This window comes from Dromiciops gliroides, chromosome 4 (assembly GCF_019393635.1).
Source record: "Dromiciops gliroides isolate mDroGli1 chromosome 4, mDroGli1.pri, whole genome shotgun sequence".
Classification (NCBI taxonomy): Eukaryota; Metazoa; Chordata; class Mammalia; order Microbiotheria; family Microbiotheriidae; genus Dromiciops; species Dromiciops gliroides.
In genome coordinates this window covers 164,714,554-164,730,514 of record NC_057864.1, presented here as the reverse complement: position 1 = coordinate 164,730,514, position 15,961 = coordinate 164,714,554, and the positions used below count along the sequence as shown (strand labels likewise).

General features: G+C 37.3%; 1 protein-coding gene across 3 annotated transcripts in view; it reads right to left on the bottom strand.

Moving 5' to 3' along the window:
* Window positions 1-8,469: 8,469 nt before the first annotated feature.
* Window positions 8,470-15,961, bottom strand: part of PPM1D (protein phosphatase, Mg2+/Mn2+ dependent 1D) — a 45,228-nt gene continuing 37,736 nt past the window's right edge. For all 3 annotated transcript variants that reach the window (XM_043999558.1, XM_043999557.1, XM_043999556.1), the window contains one exon: window positions 8,470-9,874. In XM_043999558.1, the coding sequence (XP_043855493.1) occupies window positions 9,314-9,874 (561 nt within the window). In that variant the 3' untranslated portion in view covers window positions 8,470-9,313. The remainder of the gene's footprint in view (window positions 9,875-15,961) is intronic.

Here is a 15,961-nt window from a genome sequence, read left to right as displayed (position 1 = left end):
GGAAGTCTTCACATGCTTGGAGTAGACATACCCCTAACTCATCAATGTGTTCAAGGCCTCTCAGTTATCCTCAGCCTGGTTTAGCCCTCTACCACATGGTTTTACCAGAATGTGGCTGCTGTGCAACTACAGTTTCTTGGAGCCACACAAAGTGAATATTAGGCAATTGTTGGAGAGATAGTCACTGAGACTTGATGTGGGAGATACAGTTTGAGAGGAGGAAGCCTTGAGGATATAGAGTCTAAGAGAAGAAAGTGAGTTAAGACCTATACAAAGGCACTGAAACCAAGATGGGGACTTTCAGATACAGAAACAATACTTGCAATGTAGATGTAGATCAAGCAAGGGAACTTGTGACTGTGTAAGAGTTGCCCTGGGTCATAAAATGTCTTATGTCCAATTTTACACTTCCTTCAAAATCCAGCTGAAAACTTTCCTCAATGAAGCCTACCTAATTCATCAGGTGTACAGATGGGAGGGACCTTAGAGATCATCCTCCATTTTATATAGAAAGAAGAGGTCCAGAAGGGGAAATCAACTTGCTCAGTCACATGTCTTAAATAATATCCAGAATTCTGACTCAATCCTCCAACTTCAAGTTTCAGCCCACTATACTGCCTCAATAATCAATCATTGACTCAACATTGTTAAATACCTGCTAAATTCCAAGTATTATGCTAAGCTCAATTCTAGTGACTTCCCTCTATTGATTGTTTCCAGTTTATTCTTTTGGGGGTTTTTTGTTGGTTTTTTTTTAGTGATGCAGTTGGGGTTAAGTGACTTGCCCAGAGTCACACAGCTAGTAAGTGTTAAGTGTCCGAAACTGGATTTGAACTCAGGGACTCCTGACTCCAGGGCCGGTGCTCTATCCACTGCGCCACCTAGCTGCCCCTCAGTTTATTCTTTATATATCTGCTTTGTACATAGTTGTTTTCATGTTGCCTCCACCTTTAGATTGAATTTGAAAGCAGGGACTATTCTGCCTTTCTTTGTATTCTCAGTACTTAGCACAGTGCCTGATGTAATAGGTGCTTAATAAATGGCTGATTGTATCCCTCTGGGGATACTAAGACAAAAATGAAACGTTCTCTACTCTAAAATAGCTTCCATTCTAATAAGGGAAGACAAATACACACGTACAAATAAATAGTAAATAAATATAAGGTAGTTTAGGGAAAGCCTGCACTGGGAATGAGGACAAGCTTTGTATAAGATGATATTTGGGGGCAGCTAGGTGGCGCAGTGGATAAAGCACTGGTCGTGGATTCAGGAGTACCTGAGTTCAAATCGGGCCTCAGACACTTGACACTCACTAGCTGTGTGACCCTGGGCAAGTCACTTAACCCCCATTGCCCAACAAAAACAAAAGATAATATTTGACTAAACTGAAGGGTTTTAAAAGCCAAACATTATAGTTTACCTTCATAGGAATAGAAAGCTGCTGGAGTATAAATAGAGGAGTGATGGGGGCAGACCTGCACATAAGGAAACCACTTTGGAATCAATAAATATGAATTAAAACAAGGAGAGACTGGTAGAGGTGAAGAGGACCTAAACAAAGCTGAATGAGTAATGAGCATTCAGATATGAGCATGTCATAAAGGTGGAAATGAAAAGATTTGGAAACTCACTGGATATATGAGGCTCAGGAGAGTTAAGGAATAGAAGTTACTAACCTTCCGGACTGAAAGGATGATGCCTAGACAGAAAAAGGATAGTTTAAAAACAGATATAGTTTTAGTACGGAAATAATGGGTTCTCTTTTGGACATGTTGAATTTGAAATGTGTAAGGGACATCCACTATGAAATGTCCTGATAGGCATTAAGTGTTATAGGCCTGGACCTGCGGTATACGAGGTATCCTAAGAATCCTACTGAGGCTAAACTATCAAAGTTAAGCTTTAATAGCTTTAATAGTCTACCATTGCACTAAGACTTTTGGGACATGGTCTAAATCTGGGAGTCATCTTCATGGAGATGGAAATTGATGAGGTCATCAATGAGAGGATGTAAAGAAAGAAGAGGGCCTAGGCCAGACTCTTGGGGTGAGAAGTCATGATAATGTTCATAGAGGACCTGATATGATGAGCCAGTAAAGCAGATTAAGAAGAACTTAAATAGGAGGAACCCAAAGAGGGAGTATATCCATAAGGAAGGGACTGTAAATAGTCAAATGCTTCAAATGGATCAAGGATAGGGATTGAACAAGGTCATTAGGTGATCCAGAGGAAAGGAAGTGAGTACTCATATAGACTTGATTTTTTTTTTGAGAGAGAGAGAAAGATAGGGAAGGATAACTTGAGTGTTTCTTAGGATGTAAGGAAGATTTCTTTTAAAAATGAGAAAGAATTGGTCATGCTTGAAGGCATTAGATGAATCAAGTCAACAAGCATTTAATAAGAACTTGCTCTGTGCCAGTGTGTTCTGAGGGAGAGAGAGGGAGGAGGGGTACCGAGCCAAAGATGGGCCAGTCCCTTGCCCTTAAAAGAGTTCACATTCTATTTGGGCAGAGGGAGAGACAGCATGTACTCAGATGAGTCATTATTTTGTTGTTGTTGTTCAGTCCTGTCCCCATTTGGGGTTTTGTTGGCAGAGATACTGAAGTGGTTTGCCATTTCCATTTCCAGCTCACTTTACAGACGAGGAACTGAGGCCAACAGGGTTAAGTGACTTGCTCAGGGTCACACAGCTTCTAAGTGTCTGAGGCCAGATTTGAGTTCAGGAAGATGACTTCAGGGCAGGTAGGTGGTACAGTAGCTAGGCCTGAAATCCAGAAGACATCTTCCTGAGTTCAAATCTGGCCTTAGACACTAACTGTATAACCTTGGGGAAGTCATTTAAGCCTGTTTATTTCAGTTTCCTCGTCTGTAAAATGAACTAGAGAAGGAAATGGCAAGCCACCCCAGTATCTTTGCCAACAAAACCGCAAATGGGGTCAAGGAGCCAAACATGACTGAACAACAAGATGATTTCAGACAGACCCCTCATTCTATTCATTGTAATACCTATCTGCCCCATAAAGACAAAGTAAATAAATACAAGATATTTTGTGGAGAGGGTACTAACCACTCAAACTGCTTAAAGATAGAGCTTTACAAGAACCTTGAAGGAAAGAGAGAAAGTAAGGAGGACCTGCATAGAGTACAAGTGATAAGGTGCAATTAAAGTTTGGAAAGAGAGGCTGGGATGTTCTGAGGAGGAGAAAGTTGAGAGAAGATAACTAGGGGTTTTCAGATGAAGACTTCTGTTTTCTGTATAACACTGGAAAGAAGAGGTCTGGAATTGCCTCAAAGAGTAGAAGGGATAAGATCCCTTCCAGCTCTTAATCTGTGATCCTATTAACTAACATTTAGAATTGTAGATTAGCTACTTAAGAGGTAGAATATAGTAAACTCCCCCCACAGATAAAGAAATCTTGTTATTTCTAGCCAATCCACCCAGGCATTAACTCCCTTCTAGCATTGTTTATATCCTAGGGTGTGGGAAAGAAGTAGATTGGAGTAAACCATGTATGTAGGGGCTAGAAGTTCTAAAATATCTTTTTCTCCTTACTACTTTACAAAGCCTGAAATTAAAAACACCCAACCTTACAAAAGTCCTGGCAGCCCATAAAAGAAAAATTATGCTGACTACATTTTACAATGGAAACTACGCATAGGACATGGTCTCTGTCAGCTTCTGAGATCCTGGGTGCTCAGTAAATATCATCAGCTGACAAGTCTTTGCAGTGTCCCAGCCCACTTTTGAGATGCTGATTCAAAAAAGGAATTAGTTCTAGCATATGAGCTATTCCAGCTGGGAAACTCATTTTCAAGTGGAACATGATATCATGGCCATAGCTCTTTGTTCTTCCAGTTACGCCCCACACCCCATTTTTATATTTAATAGTGACTCAGACTGCTTTTCCTGTGGGAGCAGAAACAAACCTAGAAAAGCACCAGACAAAATCTCCTTTGAGATTCCTTGAAGATACGTTGAGGGAATTCTTTGTATGTCCCCTAGATTTCAAGGCCGGTCAGTTCTTGGCTATGTGTTTTTGTTTTGGTGGATTTGGAAGGGTTATTGCGTCACTTACCCCTGGCTCTGAAAGCACTAGACAATCACTATATCAGGTGATTGCAACTCTTATGAAATACCATAGTATTATCACAGAAAAGAACTACTGTTCCTCTTCTACAACATGTACAATTGTAAAGGATCACGTGCATTCCTCAACAACAGTGGGGGATAAATAAGGCAAGTATACGAATTTTGACTGTTTCTATATAGTTCATGTCAGGAGACAAAAGAATAGGAAATTCCTATTCTGATTAAGATACTGAGGATTTGGGAAATCTGAAGTAAATTTTAACTGAGATAATTAGTCATAATGTGAATAATTATCCAAGGATTTAAAAGCACTGCTTATAATTTAATATGTGAATCTATCTCAGTCAACTAGCATTTATCAAGCACCAATAGTATTGTGTGGCAGAAACTATAAATGCTGGGCACATAAAGGCAGAAGACAGACCCAGTTTGAAAGTAAGTCGGATTAGACAACATGCAAACAACTGTGTATAAACAGGGCAGGGTAAATTGGAGATATCCAGAAGAGGAGATCAGAAAAGTTTTCAGTAGAAAAGTAGAAAAGTAGAAGGTGGGAGGCAAAAGAGGGAGAGTTCTTTGTTAAATTTTGCAACCTACTCACCCCACCATTTCTCTTTCCATTGCCCATCTAGGGATACTTAGTTTTAATTCTTCGAAGGAAGTAGTGAGAGTGTCAGTCACTATTGTATTAGCCTAGGCCTGAGCAGATAAAGGTCTGCTCCGAGTTGGTGGCAGTGTCAAATGAGAGAAGGTGACATATTCTAAAGAGGTTAACAAAGGTAGAAAAGCCAGGATTCATGAAAGGAGTTGAAAATACCTAGGTTTCCAGCCTTCAAGAGTAATAGGGGTTAGGAAGAAGGGTTTGAGGGGGGAAATGATTCCGTTTGGGACATGTTTAGTTGATGTGAAATGAAATGTTATAGATAAGTTGTCTCCTTGTTAAAGACAAGTCAATTATTTCAATATAATTTTTTTCCTTTGTAATCCTATGTATTTATTTTATACATTTAAAAATGTTCTTTACTAGATGGTCAAAGAGATCCATGACACACAAAAAAAGCTAAGAAACCCTATCTATGCTCTAGAACTGAATCTGAAATGATCCATAGATAAAAATTTAACTCATGGGAAAAGCACATTCTAGAAGAATGTAAATTCCCTGAGAGTAAGAACTGTTCATTCACCTTTTATCCACAGCCTACAGTCAATGCCTAAAATATTTAAATTTTGTTTAACTGAACAGGAACAATTGTTTACCTTTGATTTTCTTTTTCTAATTTATCTTCTTTTCAACTGGACTTTTCAGAAGTATTTTCAGGGCAACTAGGTGGTACAGTGGATAGAGTACTGGGCCTAGATTCAGGAGTACCTGAGTTCAAATCTGGCCTCAGACACTTAATACTTACTAGTTGTGTGACCCTGGGCAAGTCACTTAGCCCCAACTGCCTCACCCCAAAAAAATTTTTTTCAAAATTCCAGCTAGAAAATTTTAAGTTCCTAAAACATTAATCCACTTTCCAGTTAGATAACTTCCTCCCCTACCCCCTCCCCAGCTTAGCAATATGAAGGTAAAATAAAATTAAGCATACCTTTAAAAATTTTTTTTAGGGGCAGCTAGATGGCGCAGTGGATAGAGCACCGACCCTGGAGTCAGGAGTACCTGAGTTCAAATCCAGCCTCAGATACTTAACACTTACTAGCTGCGTGACCCTGGGCAAGTCACTTAACCCCAATTGCCTCACTAAAAAAAAAAAATTTTTTTTTAAATAAAAAGCATACTGTATACCATCTATTGCTTAGCACAGTGCCTGGCACACATAGTAGATGGGTGCTTAATAAATGTTGATTGATTTATTGGTGGCAGTGTTTCCTGGGTAGAAAATCATTCTTTCCAGACCCAAATGGTATACTGTAACCAGTACTAGACTTGAAAAGACTTGGATTCAAATTTTGGCTCTTCTGATACTTTTTTAAAAAGCAACTGTTATATATTAGTTTGACTCATTTTTTTTTTTACTTCTGCCAAATTAACATAGCTAGATCTTAGACAAACTTGACATACAGCTATACAAGTCATCAATACTTGTGACTTGTACATATTTAAAACCTTTTAGTAACTTATTAAAAAGATTACCCTTTTCTAAAAATCTTTGGAAAAAAACACCCCAAGGTGGGTAGGCAAAAAGCTTTTTAGGGAAATGGATTAAGGAAGGTGCCAAATCTTAAAAAAAAAACCACACAACTCATTTTGGCTTGCTTACATAATTGTGATCTCCACCTAAGAAGCAGTCTCTATGCAAAAAAGGGCTTATATCAAAGGAAGGGAGGAGTTTCCTTCACTCAAGTCCAAAGAGTTTGGGGAATGGTCCTAGAGGAATGATTGATTCAAGAATGTTAATGCAGGGGCAGCTAAGTAGCACAGTGGATAGAGCACTGGCCCTGGATTCAGGAGGACTTGAGTTCAAATCAAGTGACCTCAGTCACTTGATACTATCTGTGTGACCCTGGGCAAGTCATTTAACCCTCATTGCCGCACCCCCACTCCCCCCAAAAAAGAATGTTAATGTAGACCATATTTTAAGGTATCTTCTCCTTGTTTAACATTCCCATAAATGTGACCTGAAATCATTTGGGGGCTAGTTAAGACAATTCTCTCCAAGGTAGAAATAGCCTGGGCTTAGATAAATTAAACTGTTTCTGATAGACTGGTGCCTAAACATGAAGTATAGTATGTATCAATATTTTTTTCTCATTTATGAAAACAAATTATCCTGAGAAACTGGTTCAGTGGTTTCAGTTATGTCCAATTCTTCATGACCCCTTTTGGAATTCTGTTGGCAGATACTGGAATGGTTTACCATTTCCTTCTCCAACTGATTTTATAGATGAGGAAATTGAGGCAACCAAGGTTAAGTGACTTGCCTAGGGTCACACAATTAGTATCTGAGGCCAGATATTAACTCAGGAAAAGGAGTCATCCTGACACCAGGCCTAGCTGCTCTGAAACTGGTAGGTAGTGAGGGTATAATATGCTCCCCTCCCCCAAAAAAAGTAGGACTAGGTTGATTATTATTCAAGTTAATACTGGTCCATTTTCTAGCAAGGTTATTATTGGTCTGGCTCTATTATTAATGAAAAAAATAATTTGGTCTACCTCTAAAAAATGAAGTTCTTTTTAAGATGTTAGAAGTTGAATGCCAATCTAAAGCACAGTTCAAACTTAATTTTCTAAAGGATCTTCAGAATTACCCAGATTCTAGGAGGGAGCTGAACCATTCTGTCAGAGGTTTCAAACTATTAACTTTGATTAGTTGAGACCATCTAATTAAAATATATATAAATGATCACTATGGGGCAATGATTCTTAACATTAACCCTTTCATGTTACTATAACTCTAATATGGTAAAAACATATAAAAATACTTTCTATATTCTCTAAGACATACTAATTGCCTTAGTTATCTTTCAGAGGAAGAACTGGCTGCTATTGCATAAATCCTTCTCCCTTAAGAGGCTGGGTGTGACTGTAGCCATGGTAACACATGGCCAAGATCTAATTTTAGCACTTTATTGTTCTTTGACTGAAAAAGTAGCTCCAAGAATAAGATGGCTCTGATTCAAATTATATGAAATTGTATCCAGCTACCTTTTAAATCAATACATCATGGCTAAACACTACATTAAAGCTTCTTGAAAAAGTGACATTACTCTCATCTCTCAAAGCCTATTTCCTTATCCCTAAAAATGTTGTCAGGCTCAACTAGGTTCCTGTTCCAATTCTGTGAGCCTGAAAATATGGCCCTACTAAAAGAGATTTGAAAGATGTTATAAGATCTACTAAATAAAAAAGGGCAGTATGGGTAGCAGTGGATAGAGTGCTGGACCTGAAGTCAGGAAGACAATTCCCAAGTTCAAATCAAACTCTTACTTAACTTTGCCTCATTTTCCTTTTCTATAAAATAAGCTGGAGAAGGAAATGGCAAACCACTTTAGTCTCTGTGCCAACCAAACCTCAGATGAGGCCATGAATAGTACATGACTAAAATGACTCAACTGTATCAAAATCCATTCCCTGTAGAGAACTATACCATGACAGACAGACCATTGCACTTAGGGATAGTAATCTTCGTTTTTCACCCAAGGTGTTCTTCCAGACCTACAAGTGGAAGAGAGTTCCTAAGTGACAAATGCTACTTCACAAATAAATTAATGAAGCACAATTAAAGAATTAATCAAAGAGAAAATAGCAAATTATTTATATTAGTATTTTGGGGGACTAGACAGATTTAAGATAAGTGCATTTTGAATTAGTGTCCCAAATTATAGTTGTGTACAAAAATAATATATTTTGTTAAAATAAAATAAGCAACAGCACCAAGAATAGTACACTGGTTTATTAGATGAACATTCAGTGTCCATATTAGCCATTGAATATGTTGAAAATTAGCAGCATCATCAGTTAATTGGAAAAAGACTTAAGAATGCCATACCCTTTTTAAGGTATAATGAAAAAAAGAATAAATACTTAAGACCTGATAATCATGGCATTGAAAATTTGGAGTAATCTTACACATCCCCATACCTCTTGATGAACTGACCACTTGTTTCAGAAAAATTTAACAATGAAAAGCGATACTGCATAGTATTTTAATTAGGATAAACAACCTAACATCAAGCTATTGCATGGCTCAACTGCTTTCACTAAGTTTCAGTTTTCACTTATGAAATCTAAAATCAAAAAATAAATTTTAAAGAGGAATTCTCTAAGAGACAGATACTGAGTGGAACTTAAGTCGCTATGAAAATACATCACTTTTTCAATCTGTTTAATAATTTAGTTAAAAAGTTGTGAAACTCATCACAAGTAATTTATACAAATTCAGTTCGTTAATAAGCCTTTTTAAAAAATTAAACAGATTTCTAAAATCTAATAATTTTTATTTTCATTTTTTAAAGACATTTAGCCCTGCTGTCACAATTACTTTATTCAAGGACTAAGTTTGTATGAAGAATACAAATTTACACACATTTTACATTTTACAGCAACTTATACCCTAACATCTACAAAATTCACAATTATAATACAAGTGAGTACAAGGCTGAGATATAAAGATGTTTTGAATACCAAGGAAACAAGACTTTCTACTTTCTTTTTTAAACGTTTGACTTCTGTACCAAGGTAAAAAAAATCTTTCTGTGGTTTTAAGATAGGCAGCATGCCCTTCAACAAACACACACAGTTTTCCGGTGCTGGTGTAACAAAGGATTTCCAAGTTTCTTCTGGCCCCTAAGACTGCGGCGCATAGCAAGCTTCACTGAGTTTTTACGTTGAGGGGTTGAGGAAAGACTCTCCGATGAAGAACCACTGCTCCGGTTTAGGCCACTTCGTCTGGGCTTCTTCATAGCCGGTCCAGAGTTGGATTCTTCCAGTGTCCTTTTAAAGTTAGCTGGAGGGGTCCTCTCAACTTCTTGGGCTTTCATTTGGCCAGGAGTTGATTTCTTTAAGTTTTTTTGGTCCACACTTGGGTTTGCTGAATTAGAAGAGGAAAGGCCAACTGTCAGGCTGTTGTTATTCAAAGAGTCATGTATCCTCAAAGTCAGGCCTTTTGGGCAGTTTTCCTCTAATGCCTCTGGATCCTTTGAAGATACTGCTACAGACTGGACACTACCCCTAGCTCTCTCAATTGGTAGCTCTAAATATTTCTCTGAGAAGGCATTACTGCGAACAAGGGCAGGGATATGGTCCTTAGAGTTCAGTCGTGGCCATGCATCCTCTTCCAAAAACTGAAAAAGAAGGAAAATCATGTTAGAAATTAATGCTGTACTTTAACGAATACCTGATTTGTGGCACTAGAGTCCTGTAGCTATTACAATAAGGAAAATAAAGATATGTAAAACTATTTTAAACTCTTTTACATCAAACCAAGTTTAATTTGTCAAACAGATGCTATGGCTGGGGATTAAGTCCTCCTAGACTGTCTTTGGACGTCTCGAATGTATATACATTTCTTCAGACAAGTTTAAGATAGTCTTATTGTAGTACAATTGTCCTCCAAGTCTGGGGGTGTATACAGTGAGCCATTTCACTGAAGAAGATAAGTCTAATGATATTTCACAGAAGGGAGAACAAAACAATCTAAATCAAATGTCAGATGGTCACAGGTATTTTATAATGTCCTATTTTAAGGAACAAGGCTTCAAATAGACTAAATAGAAATTCTTCATGCAAGCAAACTATTCTGTAAGCCTCAGTCTCAGTCACTGTTTCTGAAAATCAAGAAAATAAAGAGCATTAACTTGCTTAATTTTTTACATTTATTTATGCTAGAAACAGAGGCTAATAAACTTCCACAGTGAATCTAATTTTAAAATCTCCTTAAGGGTTGTGGAATGATATGCACACTAACACATTATTGCCAAAGCAGTAAAATGGCACAACCTCAATGGAAATCAATTTGGAATTATGTAAATAAAGTGACAAAAATGTCCATACCCTTTGAATCAAAGACTCCATTACTGGGCTTATACACCAAGGAAACCTTAGATAAGAAGAATACCACATATACACCAAATTTTTTATAGCAACACTTTTTGTGACAGCAAAAAATTGGAAACAAAATTGAATGTTTGTCAACTGGGGAATGGCTAAACAAATTATGGTATATGAATGTAATGGAATATTACTGTGTGGTAGGAGGTCATGTGTGTAATGAATACAGAAGATAAGGAAATTATCCTTAAACAAAGCCCAAAAAACCCCAACATACATAAAATAATAACAATGGAAATGGAAAGAACTACACACCAAAAATTCCAAAGTAAACGTAACAAAATTATGAAGAACAATCAGGACTCAAGGAAATATGAGAAAACACTCACAACCTAACCCCTCTTCATGGAGGTGAGAACTACATAGGTCTTATATACTGTACATTTTTTGAACTTTTAAAATGTATCAGTCAGCTGTGCTGTCATATAAGATGGCTCTCTGGGAGGGAGAAACAAGGGGATACTTCAGATAACTATGATTTAAGAAACAAAAACATCAATAAAAATCCATTTTTAAAAGGCTCCTTAAAAGGGACAGCTAGGTGGCGCAGTAGATAGAGAACTGGCCCTGGAGTCAGGAGGACCTGAGTTCAAATCCGGCCTCAGACACTTAATATTTACTAGCTGTGTGACCCTGGGCAAGTCACTTAACCCCAATTGCCTCACTAAAAACAAAACAAAACAAAAAGCTCCTTAAAAGACCTTACTAGGGATGATGAAAAATCTTAAGGGAATTAAAGTCAACAACTGAATAATTTTCTGATAATCAAAATGGATATACGTATCAAATTTTCTGTTACAGTAGATTACAGAGTTCAAGAAGGCTGGCAATTTTAAGTTGCTACTTAAATTTTGTGGACCAAAAAAACTTAAATTGTATTTACCTAGTCAAATCAATGAAGAACAAAACCATCTAAACATCTCTTCCAAATAAATGTACAGGTACAGAAACATGAATATAAATATATCAGGGCAGCTAGGTGGCGCAGTAGAATAGAGCACTGGCCCTGGATTCAGGAGAACCTGAGTTCTAATCTGGCCTCAGACACTTGACACTTACTAGCTGTGTGACCCTGGGCAAGTCATTTAACCCCAATTGCCTCACCCCCCCCCCAAAAAAAAGAATATAAATATATCAAGCATTATAAGTTGGTTATTTGGCAACTTTCCCAGGGATAGAGTTCAGTGGTAGATGAGACTTTGAGAATCATTCTCTATGCTAGAGGTGTCAAATATAAGTGACCTGCAAAACTCCTGTGGGGATTGAATTAGGTTAAAATAAAATTGGGAGGGGGGGAAGCTGGGTGGCACAGTGGATAAAGCACCAGCCCTGGATTCAGGATGACCTGAGTTCAAATGTGGCCTCAGATACTTGACACTGTGTGACCCTCACTGCCCACATAAAAACAAACAAATAGAATAAACATTATTCCAACAATGGTTTACTTTATTCTTCAAGTCCAAGTGAGACACTTTCTGAAGCTTATCTATAATCAGCAAATAAGCTAATTTACTCTCTTTCCTATGATAGTCATTACTTACAAACATATCAATTATTCTGAACTGCAGGTAAAAAAAAAAAAATGTGATCCCATCTTTTGTCACTTTAACAAGCCCAAGGGATTCACTGGAAATCATGACTTCAGAGGGGAATGATCTCTACCTGAGATGCTGCCAGCTCATCACAAATATCAATTCCTGGGGCAGCTAGGTGGAGCAGTTGATAGAGTACCAGCCCTGGAGTCAGGAGGGCCTGAGTTCAAATCCAGCCTCAGACACTTAACACCTACTAGCTGTGTGACCCTGGCCAAGTCACTTAACCCCTTAATCCCAATTGCCTCACAAAAAAAAACACGAAATGAAATGAAATAATTCCTGATGCAAAATTGCACACAGTATGCAGGTAGGAGCCAGATTCTGATAGTGCTATATCTAAAAGGCTAGAACCTTACCTTTTTTGAGGCTAGAGTGACAAGAACTAGAGTGACAAGGCTAGAAACAACAGTAGAGAGTTGTTTCTAAAATTTAATTTCACATTATAGACATCAAAGTACTTTAGAAAATAAAGCCATTGGCTCAAGATCCTACGCAGTCAAGTAAAGGGACAGAACACAAAAGTACACTGTCCTAATCTTGGTCTTCTATCCAGAATACACAGCTTTAACACAGTAACTTTCCTCTCTGGGTCAGTGATTCACTTATTTTTATAACCATATGCCTCATTTCAAAAGCACAATGTCTTCAATTTGCTTGTGATATTGAGTAGATGATTATGAATACTTCCCACACCTCAAGGTGGCTATGTTTTACATAAAGATGACAGGGCAATGAAGAGCTGCTTTCCTTTACAATAACAGGAGCTATATAAGGAGTTTGTCCTTTTCCCTATACTGAATCAGGTAGTCTAAGTTCATGGCCAAGTAGATGCTTGTGGCTACCCATGATGAAATTCAAGAAAAGGAACAATAAGGAACAATACTAGAATAGTGTGGATTAAAATTGATGGGATCCTTTACAAAAGAGACAGACAATGGGGCAAGTTCAGAGTTAACACAATTTATTATAATTTCTGTTGTGCCATTTCTTTTTAAATTCACAGACTATTATTCTGATACTACGGGTGCGAAGGCTTCTCTTCCCCCATTTCCTCCTTGCATTTTTCCTTTTCCTTTTCTTTTTATTGGCGTTCTGTGGGAATACATTGCAACTGTTAGCACAGTGACTGTTTTATATCCACCCCTCATTATGTTATTTGAATTACCTGCCCCCTTTTTTTAGATTCATAAAACACATAAGACATAAGGTGCACACACCGCATGTTTTAAAACTTAAAACAAAAAAAATTTCAAGAACATTCTATCAACAGAAATATTACATAAATTGAGTGTGAATTGAATATTCTATAAATTATTTGGACTAAAGCAGAGCTTCATCAAAAGTCATGCTTCAATGCCAATCTCTGTCTTAGAGAAGAGATAATGAAATACTACCCTACGCTAGGTTAGAATGTTTGGGAACAATGGGTACAAAATGTTGTATACACTGTCAAATGAAGTTGCCATGTCATTAGGTTTTTCATTAGGAAGACTGTTAACCTTTCTTTGTAACAAAGGACAACAGCTAACAGTCTTCCTTCATTACAAGGGAGGATTAACTTTCACTTTTGTTAACAGGGGAGGGTTCTATGGGAGCAATATATCAATTTTAAAAAGGCCTCAATATTGTAGGAATCAAGACATATCTTTTTATACCCATCATGCCCCTTTTGAACCATATCACATAATAAATCTCCCTTATTCCTATAACATAATGACTAAATTTGCCTGAATAAAAGGAACCAAGTAAGATTGAAAGGAAGGGAGCAGGAAGGGGAAGTTAGTTCACCATCTTCATAGCAACTTACATTTATATAACACAAACATCACAACAGGTTTTACTAACATCTGATGTTTCTATTTATTAAGCTGTAATACAGACAAGTCTTAGATATGAATGGCATAGTGGATAGAGCACCGGCCCTGGATTCAGGAGGACCTGAGTTCAAATCCAGCCTCAGACACTTGACACTAGCTGTGTGACCCTGGGCAAGTCACTTAACCCCCACTGCCCCACCAAAAAAAAAAAAAGAAAGAAAGAAAAAGAAAAAGATATGAATGGCTGAGATAGTAGAAATACCTCAGCTTAACTAATATGAAAAAAGTATTCTGATGGGATACTGTCAGGAAAGCATCCTTTGTGATGTTAAAGTGTTATATAAAGCTTTAAGGTAACATGCCAGCCCTTTCCAAATATAATAATAAACTAAAATGTCACCATACTTTTAATGGAGGCTGTTAGCCACACAAATGAAAAACTATTGGAGTTTGTCATAAGCACAAAACAACAGAATCTACAAGAAGTACTTCTGAGAGTCAGGCCTTGAAGACTTCAAGTTTCATAGACAAGAAAAAGAAAGAAAAATGAATCTTTACAAGAACAAAACTGTGTCCTTTATATGCTTATCAGAAATTAGTCTATGACTGCATTGGTCTGATTATGATGTCTTTGTATTTATCAGGGCCAACTGACCATTCTGCACACCTGTATATGGGTTGTGATATTTATAAACCAGAGATATAAAACTATCTAAAGCTCTGCTGCATCTCAAATTATCTTTTAGGGAAAATCCTTTCAGATGGCCTATTTCGTAATTTTCCTATACTGCACTAGAATACAGACAATGGGACACCTTTGCTATCTTCAAAAGATTAAATATTTTTGTCATGGGCAGCTAAGTGGCACGGTGCATAAAGTACTGGCCCTAAAGTTGGAAGGACCTGAGTTCAAATTTCCTCTCAGACACCTTAAACATCCGGGGCCATCTCCAGTCTCCAGAATATATATATATATTTTATATACACACACACACACACACACACACACATATATATACACATACATATACATATATACACATACATACATACATACATATAATAGCCACTGGACCCAGAATAAGGCTGGTGATTTTGCACAGCTCTGCCTCACTTAAATCCAATTCACTGCAAGTCATGACATCAACTCCTTATGTCATGGCCCTCTTTGAGAACCAAGGACAAACAAGTATTCTCGTCAGAACATCATTCCTACCATACCTCCTGAATTTACTTTGTATTAAAAAAATTTAGATGCATTCAAATATTTCAAACCTAAAAATAACTAAAAACAGTCATATTTATAACTGGATCAAATAAAGAACCCTCAAAAAGGGTTTGAGAGATAAAGTTTCAGAAAACTTTGACAACAAAGGCCCTTAAAAATGTGGACAGTTATAAGTGGCTTATCAATTTATATCTGAGCACTGACCCTGGATTCAGGAAGGCCTCAGTTCAAATCCAGCCTCAGACACTTGACACTTACTAGCTGTGTGACCCTGGGTAAGTCACTTAACCCTCACTGCCCCTCAAACAAAACAAAACAAAATTTATATCTGAAAATAAAAAATATCTCTTAAGATTAATCAAACCACAAGAACTGACCACAATTCAACACTGTCAAATACTGTGGTATTATACTAAACCTCCCATACCTATATCAAATATTGTTGTAAGCCCTAAGTTTCTGACTCTTTCATAAGTCACATCTTAGCACCTTAGGTAGTAGTAGGTTGTTTTAAGATCTGCATGAAGAAAAACTATTCAGTTGCTCAATTTACTTTGGCAAGGTAGATAGATGGGAAAGAATGATCCTATAATGTCTTCTGCTGAAGGGAGCAATCAGCAATCATATAATAATGAGGCATTAACAAGATTAATAATAGCTAGTCAATCCAAATTGCCCAGG